This window comes from Spermophilus citellus (assembly GCF_964194105.1).
Source record: "Spermophilus citellus genome assembly, chromosome: 11".
Classification (NCBI taxonomy): domain Eukaryota; kingdom Metazoa; phylum Chordata; class Mammalia; order Rodentia; family Sciuridae; genus Spermophilus; species Spermophilus citellus.
The window spans coordinates 117,974,995-117,987,604 of NC_138192.1; the positions used below are offsets into that span (position 1 = coordinate 117,974,995).

General features: G+C 40.2%; 1 protein-coding gene across 3 annotated transcripts in view; it reads left to right on the forward strand.

The window, feature by feature from the left end:
* STK36 (serine/threonine kinase 36) overlaps positions 1–12,610 on the forward strand; it is a 32,646-nt gene that overhangs the window by 7,043 nt on the left and 12,993 nt on the right. For all 3 annotated transcript variants that reach the window (XR_014017952.1, XM_081260689.1, XM_081260690.1), the window contains 10 exons: positions 32–131; positions 3,340–3,483; positions 7,354–7,533; positions 8,914–9,011; positions 9,473–9,578; positions 10,863–11,013; positions 11,184–11,311; positions 11,745–11,849; positions 12,191–12,289; positions 12,372–12,460. Coding sequence is in view for 2 of the 3 variants with exons in the window: in XM_081260689.1 (XP_081116815.1) it covers positions 32–131; positions 3,340–3,483; positions 7,354–7,533; positions 8,914–9,011; positions 9,473–9,578; positions 10,863–11,013; positions 11,184–11,311; positions 11,745–11,849; positions 12,191–12,289; positions 12,372–12,460 (1,200 nt within the window). In the remaining variant the exon portion in view is untranslated. The remainder of the gene's footprint in view (positions 1–31; positions 132–3,339; positions 3,484–7,353; positions 7,534–8,913; positions 9,012–9,472; positions 9,579–10,862; positions 11,014–11,183; positions 11,312–11,744; positions 11,850–12,190; positions 12,290–12,371; positions 12,461–12,610) is intronic.

Below are 12,610 nucleotides of genomic sequence, written 5' to 3' on the forward strand. Positions count from 1 at the left end.
CTCATCCTACTTCCATCCTGACTTCTGGCAGGGAAAACCACATCACCCCAGGTTGTGAACAAGCATTCCCAGAGCTGAGGTCAGAGGTGGTCGGCCAGCGGAGCATTGATGCAGTGGACCTAGAAAATGAGGTGAGCCTTAGGGTTTCTTCTTGGCCTCATTCCTGCTATGGCATGTTGGGCCCAGGTGGGTGTTTTTCTAGAACAATGATTCTCTTAAGCATGAGCTCCTTTTGTGTTAAAAATTACTTTTATATCAATTTATATATTTTAATAATAGTATCTGAACATGTAATTCTCAAAGATGAGAATGCATAGGTAAAATCAAAAGTGCCAAGTTGGGCATGGTAGCACATACCTATAGTTCCATCTACTTGGAAGGCTAAGGCAGAAGGATCACTTGGGCCCAGGAGTTGCCACTATATTGCCAGCCTGAGCAGTATACTGAGACCCCATCTAAAAAAACCAAAACCAAACAAACAAAAACCCTTCTTATATCAGTTCTAGGTGTGACTACTGTTATTAATTTAATCTGTATCTTTCTAAACTTTCTAACTTTGTATTCACATATGTTCACAAAGGGAAATAGTTTGGCTGTTTACTGAGTTCATCCTATATGTATTGCTTCATATCATGCCTCTTTTACCCTTTGATTTGTTTTAGGGCTTTTTCTACATCATAGCATATATTTCTACCTCAGTCTTTTGTGTTTTATGATTCTAATTTTTTATTTTGAAATCATTTCAACTTAAATATTACTTGTGAGAATACTATGTAGAATTCCCATACATCCTTACCTTGGCCCATTTTGTGAACCAAAATAGAACACCCAAGACTAGATAATTTATAATGAACAGAAATGTATTTTTTTTTAAAGTTGTGGAGGCTGGGAAGTCTAAGATGAAAGTAAGCAGGTTAGGGCTCAGTCTTTCTCCTTCTAGCATAGTACTTTGAATGCCACATCCTCTGAAGGTGAGGGATGCTCAAACAGAAGAGATCGAGTGAACCTACTCCCACAAACCTTTTCTATAGCAGCATGAATCCATTTATAGGGGTGGAGCCCTTGTGACCTAAAAACCTTCTATTAGCCCCACCTCCCAACAAATTTTGGGGGGGATTATTTAACACAACCATGTATATATAATGTTGTTGTTGTTGCTTATTACTAGGAATTGAACCCATGAGTGCTTAACCACTGATCTACATCCCCAGCCCTTTTTATTTTTATTTTTTATTTATTTTTAATTTTTTAAAATATTTATTTTTTGGTTGTAATTGGACACAATTCCTGGACCAGTCCCTTGGTTTTCTTTGTTTTTTATGACAGTTTTTAAGGTATATGTATTACCTTTATTTTATTTATTTATTTTTATGTGGTGCTGAGGATTGAACCCAGGGCCTTGAACGTGCTAGGTGAGCATCCTACCACTGAGCCGTAACCCCAGCCCCTTTTTATTTTTTGTTTTCAGACAGGGTCTCACTAAGTTGCTTAGGGCCTTGCTAAGTTGCTGAGGCTGGCTTTGAACTTGTGATCCTCCTGCCTCAGCTTCTCAAGCCACTGGGATTACAGGCATGAACCACCACAGCCAGCAACACAAATATTTTGGAGAGGACAAAGACATTCAAACCATAATCCCCCTTATACCCAGATTCACCAGTCAAAATTTTGTCAAATTTTCTTTACAATTCTCTCTCCATATATGTTTGGATATAGCATCTTTTGAATCATTTTGAAGTTGCAGATATAGCCCTCACCCCTAAACAATTATAAGGTCAATCACTTGACTACCACCGTACAAAGAAATTTAATATTGATATGTTATTATAATAATAGTAAATAGATTAATGGACTAATCTACAATTCATATTCTGATTTTGCGAATTGCTCCAGTAATATATTTTATTAAAAATTTTTCTGTTCTGTGATTCAGTCCGGTATCATACATTGCATTAAATTGTTAATACCTCATTAGTATCCTTTAGTCTGGACCAGTTCCTTGGTTTTCTTTGTTTTTTTATGACAGTTTTAAGGTACATGTATTAGTCTGTTTTTCATTACTATAACTAAATACCTGAGCATGTTAACTTTGTAAAGAAAAGTGGTTTATTTAGCTCATAGGTTTGGAGATTCAAGGGCAAGATACTGGCATTGGCTTTGCTCTGATGATGATCTCATGGCTGATGGCATCACAACAGGGAGGTGGTATGTGTGGGAGGAAGTGTCACAACTCAAAATAGGAAGCCTGAGAGATTGGGTGAGTCCAGGTTCAGGGTTTTATAACAACCCCCTCTCAAGAACTAATTAGAGTCCCTCAAGAAATACTTAATTCCAGGTTGGGAATATAGCTTAGTGGGAAAATACTTGACTAGTTTACATGGGATCCTCTGTTTGATCACCAGCATGGTTCCCCCTCAAAAAAGAAAAAGAAAGAAAAAAAAAATATATATATATATATATATATGAGAGAGAGAGAGAGAGAGAGAGAGAGAGAGAGAGAGAGAGAAATACTTAATCTTTTCTATCCTTTCTGCAGGCATATCCCCTTCCCACTTGACCTAAAGACCTTATAAGTAGGCCCCATGTCTTAAAAGTCTCACTACCTACTGGTACCACCATGCTGGGACCCAAGCCTCCATTATATGAACTTTGGGGAGAATACACATGTCCAAAGAATAACAGTACATTTATTTTGTAGAATGTTCCTCAAACATTAGATTAGATTAGATTCAGGTTGTGCTTTTTTGGCATAAATAATACATGCTCAGTACTACATTCTTTTCAATAACCTCATAGTATTCACTAGTAGGGATGGATCCCTGGTTGTTTATTTACTGACTGAGTTTATGATGTTTTCATTTTTTATCATTATCAACCATGGACATCCTTCTAGATATTTTTTTGTTTTTCTGGTTTTGTTTTTGTTTTAGTACTAGGGATTGAATTCAGGGGTACTTAACCACTGGGTCCTTTCCAGTTTTTATTTTGTAACAGGATCTTGCTAAGTTGCTGAGTGAGGGCCTCATTGAGTTACTAAGGCTGGCCTCAAACTTGATCCTTCTACCTCAGCCTTTTAAGTTGCTGGGATTACAGGTGTGTGCCAGCACACCTGGCTTCTTAGTATCTTCTTATGCACACTTGCCAGTGCTCTCAAAGACTTTTCCAGACCCCTCACATACTGCCCGCTACACCCTTTTATGACTGGGGATTGAAGGAGGCACTTGCTGCTTGCAATTACTTCATGATTCCCCCAATTTCTGGCCCCAAGTTGAGAGCATGATCCTGAGACTTATACGCTCCTCTGATCTCTTTCATCCTCCCACCACTTCCCTTGTTCCCCAGGAGCCAGAAAGTGATGATGAGTGGCAACAACTGCTAGAGACAACTGAGCCTGTGCCCATTCAGCTGAAGGCCCCTCTCACCCTGCTGTGCAATCCTGACTTCTGCCAGCGCATCCAGAGTCAGCTGCGTGAAATTGGAGGGCAGGTAATGGGCAGAGGGTACTGTAGGCAGGATTTGGGGCTATTTTCAGAGAGGAAGCATTGAAAAACATCAAAAGGAGAAAGTTTGTCCTTCCCCAGTTCTTCCAGTTTATCTGCATAAATAGAAGAGACTCACTAACCTCCTTTAGTAACACAGAAAGAGAAGGCCTTTTCTGAAAGAAAAAAAAATAACTATCTAGAGCAGGCATCAACAAACTTTTTTTGATGGTGTATATTTTAGGCATTGTGGGCCAAGAGGCAAAAAATTCATAAGTACTTAATTAAATATTTAAGTATTCATATAATGAAGAAAAACACATTTCCACAAAATATTTATGGACAAGCCTTAAAAACAAAATTATAACAATTGAATATGCAATATTTTGTACTACAGGTATACTAGTGAGAATGATGTTCTTTGTTGGGGGTAACATTTTGCTTAATTAACATTTGCTTAATTAAAAATTAGGATTCACTCTTATAAAGCCTTTTTTCCTTATCTGAAACAGTGCTCTCCCTTACTAGGAACTCACCAAAATATGCTGCTTATATTTATTTCCCCCCTTTTTTTTTTTGTGGTACCATGGATTGAACCCAGGGCCTCACACATGCTACGCAAATGCTCTACCACTGAACTATATCCCCAGTCCTCCCTCTCTTTTCTTTAATTTTTTTTTATAACAAATTTATTGAGATCTAATTTATGTGCCACAAAACTTACTGATTTTTAGTATACAATTAATAATTCCAGCAGAGGCAAAAGGATTGCAAGTTTGAAGCCAGCCAGCCTCAGCAATTCAGCAAGGCCCTAAGCAACTCAGAGAGACTGCCTCAAAATAAAAAGATATATCTCAGTGGTAAAGCACTCCTGGGTTCACTCCCCAGTACCAAAATAATAACAATTTCAAATTATGAAACTATCATCATATTCTAATTATAAAACACTTTTATCATCCCATAAGGTTTCTTATACCTATTTTCAGTTAATTACTTTTCCCAGTCCTAGGCAACCATTAAGCTTTCTATCTTATAGGTTGTTTATTCTGGACATTTCACATGATTGGAATTGTATATGATCATTTTGACTGGCATTTTTCACTTAGCATGATGCTTTCAGGTTTATTCATGATGTAGCATGTATTAGGATTTCATTTCTTTATATTATGTATGAGTATTTCATTGTATTGATAGATTACATTTTATTTATCTACCCACCAGTTGCTGGATTGTTTTTATTTTTTAAAAACATTGGGTTGTTGCTGCTATAAACATTCTAATCCAGCTGTGTGCTGCTATATGTTTTCGTTTCCCTTGGCTAGATACTTAGCAATGGAATTGTTGTCATGTAGTAAAAATTTGTTATTTAGCATTTTAAAAAACTGCTGAGCCATTTTCCAAAGTGGCAGTACCATCTTACATTCCCACCAACAGCATGTGAGGGTCACAGTTTCTCCACGTTTGCCAACATTTATTATTGTCTGACTTTTTTGATTATACCCAATCTAGTAAGTATAAAGAACCTCACTGTTATTTTAATTTGCACTCCACTAATGATAAATGATGAATACCTTTTCATGTGCTTATTAGTCATTTGTATATCTTTGGTGAAATATCTGTTCTAATCCTCCATTAATTTTTTTAAATTTATTTGTTTATCTTATGGAGTTGTAAGAATGTGCTATATATTCTGAATATAGAACTTTTACCAGATAAGTGATTTGCAAATATTTTCTTCCAGTGTATGGTTTGTCTTTTTTTTTTTTTTTTTTTTTTGCCATCTTATAAGAATGTCTTTCAAATCACCAAGATGTTGAATTTTCTCCTTTTGTTTATTATGCTTTTGATTGTAAGATTATATTGTTTATAAGAAATCTTTTTCAAACTGAATGTCTTGAAGATTTTCTCCTAAAAAGATTTCAACTTATTTCTAAGAGTATAAATTTTACCTCTTACATACATTAAGTTCTCTGACACATTTTGAGTTAATTTTTATTTATGATGTGAGTTAAAAATCTAAGTTTATCTTTTTGCATGTCTATACCCAATCCTAGAAGGATTTTTTGAAAAACAAACAGAAAAACCAAACCAAAACAAAAAAAACTGCCCTCGTTGAATTGCCTTGGCATCTTACTCTTGATTTTTGGCAATAACACATTGTTGTCCTGTTATTGAATGGTTGCTGGATTTTTAATTTTTTTTAATCAGCATTGACTAAATAATGTTGATTTTAAAAAAAGAATCTAGGGCTTTGTATAGGTTAGGCAAGCAATTCTACCACTGAGCCACGCCTCCATCCCCTGTTGAGCTCTCGGAGTTGGAATTCCAATTCAGCTACTCATTAACTGTGTGATCTTTGACTATGTATTAATCTATCTAGAAGCTTCAGTTTTCTCATTTAAAATAGATAGTTTGGGGGGCTAGGGATGTGGCTCAAGCGGTAGCGCGCTCGCCTTGCATGCGTGCGGCCTGGGTTCGATCCTCAGCACCACATACCAACAAAGATGTGTGTCCTCCGAGAACTGAAAAATAAATATTAAAAATTCTCTCTCTCTCTCTCTCCCCCTCTCTCTCCTCTCTCACTCTCTTTAAAAAAAAAAAAAATAGATAGTTTGGGGCTGGGATTGTGGCTCAGTTGTAGAGCGCTCACCTAGCACATGTGAGGCCCTGGGTTCGATTTTCAGCACCACATATAAATAAATAAAATAAAAGTATTGTGTCCACCTACAACTAAAAAAAAAATAATATTTATATAAAAAATAATTAGATAGTTTGGGCTGGAGTTGTAGCTTGATGGAAGAGCACTTGCCTAGCACCTGTGAGGCACTACGTAAAAAATAATAAATAAAATGTGTTCATATAATATAAATAAATTTATAACTAAATCATTTATAACACATATATCATAAATTTAAAAAATAAATGGATAGTTTTAGCCAGGTGTGGAAAACAAGGCAGGAGGATCGAAAGTTTGAGGTCAGCTTCAGCCACTTAGTGAGACCCTATCTCAAAATAAAAAAATTAAAGGCTCGGGATGTATCTCAATGGTAGAGCATCCCTGGGTTTAATCCCCAGTTGGGGCCAGGGGAAGGGATATTTCTATTTACTTTACAGGGTTATTGTAAAGATTGCACAGGAAAATTAATGCCAAAATTTAAAAACAGTGAATGGTATGTTCTAAAACACTAGCTGTAAATGTTACTCCTTTATATTTAAAATTATAATATTGTCCCAAGTTTATAGGCTGTACAAGTAAGTGTTAGGCAAGATTTGGTTGGTGGGCTATAGTTTATGATTTCTTGACCAGAGTTGAATGACCTTCGGTCTCTTTAAAGTTTAGTAGCATTGTTTTGTGTTCATTTTTTTTTTAATTTTCAGAAGTGCTGGTGTGTGCATGTGTGTGGCGTGTGAAGGGCTGGAGAGTGGAGTGGGAGCAGATAGGATTGTTAATGGGGCCTGATAGATCCTGAGGGGAATTGCCCTGCCCCTTAGTCTCGAGTGTTCTGTGTCAAGTGACCTGACTATCTATAGTCCTCTTCCTTGGAACAGTCGCCTCTTTCCTTGCTCTTCTTCCCTGGATTTTAGATTCCAAAAAAGGAAAGCAAACATTTGGCCTACTTTGCCAACTCCTTGGGGACATTTGGTATCTGGGACTCTCCTTTTTCGTGTGTGTGTGTGTGTGTGTGTGTGTATTTTAGTTGTAGATGGACAAAATACCTTTATTTTATTTATTTTAATGTGAAGCTGAGGATTGAACCCAGTGCCTCACACATGCTAGGCAAACGCTCTACCACTGAGCCACAACCCCAGTCCCTCTTTATTTTTCTTATAATCCATGTGCCTATTAATTGCTATCTCTTTCCATCATGTCACCCAGATCCTGAAAGGCAGCCTAGAGAATGCTTCCCATATCCTCCCTGCACTCCGGGTCCTGAGCAGTCTTCTGTCCAGCTGCAGTGACTCTGTTCCCTTGTATTCCTTCTGCCAGGAAGCAGGGCTGCCTGAGCTGCTGCTCAGTCTCCTCAGGCACAGCCAGGAGAGCAACATTATACAGCAGGTAAGCACCAGGTCAGGAGCTTCTGAAGACTAACAGAAGGTTCTTTTGCTTGGAATTCTGTCCTTTGGGCTTCCAACTGTATTTTCCCTGACTGCCTTTTATTTTATTTTCTCCTTTTTCTAATTAGCATACCATCAATTACAAATTCTCTGCCCTTCTGGGGCTAGAGAGGTAGTGTCAGTCAGTGAAGTAGGCTAAGTGTATAACTATGTGAGAGGTGGGGAATCTGACAAACCGGGTTAGACGCCCTCTCTAAATGGACCATCTTCTCCTTGCTCCAGCCTATTGTTGCTATGTGAAAATTTGGGCCAGTGTTGCCATATCTTCAAGTTTTCAAGTAGAAATCCAGATTTTTATACATAATTCCTTCATATTTAGAATAACCATGGTTTGAATCATTGGATCCTAGGCTTTACTAATGTGATTTTAGAGGGCAGAGTACTGAGTTCAGAGGTTAACTCATACTTAGTCACTAATCTATAGATGGTCACAGAAATTATAAGTGGAAGAGCTAGGACTGAGACACACTGTATTTGGAGCCAAATCTCTACTTGCCTACACTGTCTGCTGCAGCTGAGCTGTGAAGATAGGAGGACCATCATGTTACCCGGAGAGGACAGAGTCAGAGTTTACAGGGCATAGGCTAAGGCAGCTGGCAAGCTGTACTCTGCTGATGAGTATTTGGGGGGATTTTAAGGAATTTTTATGAATTTTTTTTTTGAAAAATAGAATCTCCTACACTTGAAAAAGACACATTTCAGGCTGTTTATAGTCCACTCACTGGCTGACATTTTGTCACCTCTCAATCTTCTCTCTGCCCATACTTCTTCTCCCCCATCCCTTTCTGTTTGGTCACTTTGGCTGGATTTCTGTAGGCCATTTTTATTTTTATTTTATTTTATTTATTATTTATTTTTTAAAGAGAGAGAGAGGGGGAGAGAGAGAGAGAATTTTTTTTAATATTTATTTTTTAATTATTGGCGGACACAACATCTTTGTATGTGGTGTTGAGGATCGAACCCGGGCCGCACGCATGCCAGGCGAGCGCGCTACCACTTGAGCCACATCCCCAGCCCGGCCATTTTTATTTATTTATTTATTTTGGTACTGGAGAGTGAATCCAGGGGTTTAACCACTGAGCCACATCCCTATTTTATTTAGAGACAGGGTCTCGTAGAATTACTTAGGGCCTCACTAAGTTGCCGAGGCTGGTTTCAACTCATGGTCTTCCTGCCTCAGCCTCCCGAGCTGCTGGGATTACAGGCATGCGCCACCATCCCCGGCTCTTCTGTATGCTCTTCTTTTTACTATTTTTTTTTCTCTTTGCCGCCATCCTCATGTTGTCCTTACTCTCTCTTTTTTTCCCCTCTTCCCTGGCAGCAACCCTGGTATGGGGCCTTCTTACGGGACCTAATGGCTGTGATTCAGGCCTATTTTGCCTGTGCCTTCAATCTGGAGAGGAGCCAGACAGGTGACAGGTGGGATAAAATGCACTTTTGCTCTGCTGACCAGTTTGGCTTCAGTTTCAACTCCATATCTTCCCCTGCAAATTAGGAAGATGCCAAGTGAAAAGAAGTTGTGATTTGTGACAGAGCTAAGTGGCCCTCAGAGTTAAGCTGTCCTCTTAAGGACCTTCAAGCATCTCTAGCTTCACCCCAAGACTTTCAGGTTCTAAGAGTCAGCAGTCACCATGGCCTCTAAGTGGAAAGATCAAGATGTGAAAATGGCAGAAAAGGGGCTTGGAGGTTGTTTGTGTGTGTTTGTGTGTGTGTGTGTGTGTGTGTGTGTGTGTGTGTGTGTGTGTTTATTGGGGGAGACAGGGAACATTCTGTTGTGTTTCTTTGTAGAGATTCTCCTATCAGCCAGATCTGACCCATTCATCACATTGGGGCTTTTAGTAAAAGGATGAGAAGAAACTATGGGTTCATTTTTTTCCCAGCCTACAGGTGTTTCAGGAGGCTGCCAATATCTTTCTGGACCTGTTGGGGAAACTGCTATCTCAGTCAGATGACTCTGAGCAGACATTGAGGAGGGACAGCCTCATGGTAATCTGATCCCACCTCCATATTTCTGTCTCTCCTGTCTTCCTCTGTGTTTCTCCCATCCCCTTTATTATGAGTATAAAGAGGCAGAGCAAGTTAATAAAACAAACATTTGTTAACTCCTACCATATGCCATATGCCTCATGAGTCCCTGCCTTTAAGGGACTAGGAATAGTCAAGAAGGGAAGAGTGAAAAGTACTTTAGAACTTTGTATAAAATACAGATGCTCTGGAAAAGATGCCATTAACATTATTTGGAGGGTTATGGAAGAAATCTTGAAGAAGGAAGTCATCTCTGTTAGGCCTTAATGAACACATAGCAGTTTGCCAGTGGATAAGGCAGGAAAGTAGAGAGAACATTCTAGACAGAAAGAGCAAATTTCTAAAGGCCCAGAGGCATCAAACAACTGGTGTATTTTATGGGACCACAAATAGAAACATTTCTTCTTGAAGAGACTTATGAATCTTTTAATATTTCCCAACACTAAGGACTAGATAACTATGTGGATTCTCTCCCTGGACCCTGGCAGTCAGGACAAGAGAATAGAGAATTGAATGGGAAAACAGCTAAGTTCTCATGATCTCAGAGGAGATAATTTGAGAAGAGCATGTGCAGGGAAGTAAACAATCTCCTGGTCCTTATTTAAATTGATAATTAGGTACACAGATCTGGGCTATATTTCTGCCTCCAGAGAGTAGTCTAATTCTAATTTCATATCCCTCACCCTTCCAAGTCAGGAAGTTTTGAATGTCTAACCTAAATTTCAGCCTGCAGTGACACTTGTTATTCACCACTTCTCCTGTCATTGTGCAATGAGTAGCATGGGGAGTTTAAAATAACTATCCCTCCTCCCAAAATTTTGTATCAATAAGATTGGGTTGAGGAGGGAAGTCCCAGGAATCCCTAGGAATTCTACTCATGGTCTGTAGATTACACTTTGATAAATATCATGTAGGGAAGAGATCAGAAAATAGAAGGATTGGCTGAGACTTGGGGATGGCTCAGTGGTAGAGCGTGTGTACATTGGGGAGGCCCTGGGCTCCATCTCCAACCAAAGACAGGAAAGAAAGAAGGGGGAGTGGAGGTAGAAGGATTGACACCAAAATCCTTTTCCTTGAAATGGGAAGGCAGTTGTACATTTTCTGTGTAAGGACACCTTAGCATTAGATACCTGCCCCTGGATCTGTATTCTCTCTCCTCATGTTCTCAGGGTACTCTTGGTTCTTACACTCAGCCCAGTCAGTTTTCTGATGCTCTGATGTTACTTCTGCCCTTATATCCTTTAGTGCTTTACTGTCCTGTGTGGAACCATGGATGGGAACAGCCGGGCCATCTCCAAAGTGTTTTACTCCAGCCTGCTGACCACGCAGCGTGCTGTGTTGGATGGGCTCCTTCATGGCTTGACAGTTCCACAGCTCCCTTTCCACACACCCCCAGGTGACCATAGTTGGGAGGGGAAGTTCTCTTTGTTTGTTACATAGAGCTCTGCTCTTCTGACTGCCATCACCTAGAATAGTGCCAGCCCTTAGTAGGTACTAAAAAATAACTGTGAACTGAAAAAGGGAAGCCACCAGACCTCGCTCCACATCCTTTACTTTTCTCCACAGGAGCCCCACAAGTGAGCCAGCCACTGCGAGAGCAAAGTGAGGATCTGCCTGGAGCCATTGCCTCTGCCCTGGCAGCCATATGCACTGCTCCTGTGGGACTGCCTGGCTGCTGGGATGCCAAAGAACAGGTCTGAGCTGCAGCTTCCTGCTCCTCCCTTCCCCACTGCCAGAGGAGTTGGGAAGACTGGCCCCAGTTTCTTTGAAGGACAGAAAGAGAAGCTTTTAATGCTTCTCCTTGCTGAGGACTTCCAGAAACAGACTCCCACCCACCCTGTTTGAGCTCCTTATAGAATACAATACAGCCAGAATCCCAGAAACTGTGGCCAGCTGGTGATAAAGAAAGCTCAATGATAAGCTATCTGGGTGGTAGGACAGCTGATCGGAAGCCATTGGTAATGCTTCCACAAGGGCTCAGGATTCAGTTTTTCTGTTGCCCTGCCTATATACTGAGGCCAAACTAAGACATGACTTTCATTTCTCCAATTCCCATGAAGACTGATTCCTATATTCCCCTATTCCTATAAGGGAAATAGGATTGAGTCTTAAAGTATGTTTCCACAGGTTTCTTGGCATTTGGCAAATCAGCTGACTGAAGACAGCAGCCAGCTGAGGCCATCCCTCATCTCTGGCCTGCGGCATCCCATCCTGTGCCTACACCTTCTCAAGGTACTTCCCACAACTTCCAGCATCTCAGATTTTTTTTTTAACTCCCAGGACAGAAAAACAGACACAGGATCTGAGAAAAGGAGTCTGAGAGATCATGAGTCTCCCTTGGAGGACTCCATTCTACCTTTAAATCTGTTCAATTGAGGTGACCCCATGTTAGCCATTCCTCTCCAGAACTGAGAAGCATCCCTGTTTGACTATCAGAAACAAGGGGTAAAGTTCCCTAACACCCCAAGTGTGGGCCCCAGCTCAGTAGAGACTCATCTGGTTTTCAGCTTGGCCTTCCAGTCAAGGAGCCTGAGCTGCTCTGCCCACTGATAGATACCTTGCCACTCCTCCAGGTTCTCTACTCATGCTGCCACATCAGTGAGCGACTGTGCCATATTTTAGGGAAAGAGCCCTTGGCCTTGGAGTCACTGTTGATGTTGGTCCAGGGCAAGGTAAGCTGCCAAAGCAGGTAGGCATATCATAGTGATCCTACCTCACCCAGAAGTGGTTCTGACAGCTCGGGTTTCCTTTTAGGTAAAAGTAGCAGATTGGGAAGAGTCCACTGAAGTGGCACTCTACCTTCTCTCTCTTCTTGTTTTTCGACTCCAAGATCTGCCTTCTGGGTGAGTCACAAAGTTGGGTCTCTCCACTGGTCTTCTGCCCACACAGCCAACCCTGACACAGAATATTGAGAATAGCACACTTTAGCCTATGCCAAAGGGATGAGAATGAAGTTTTCTTCACAAAGAACAGACCTGGATTCCCATCAACTT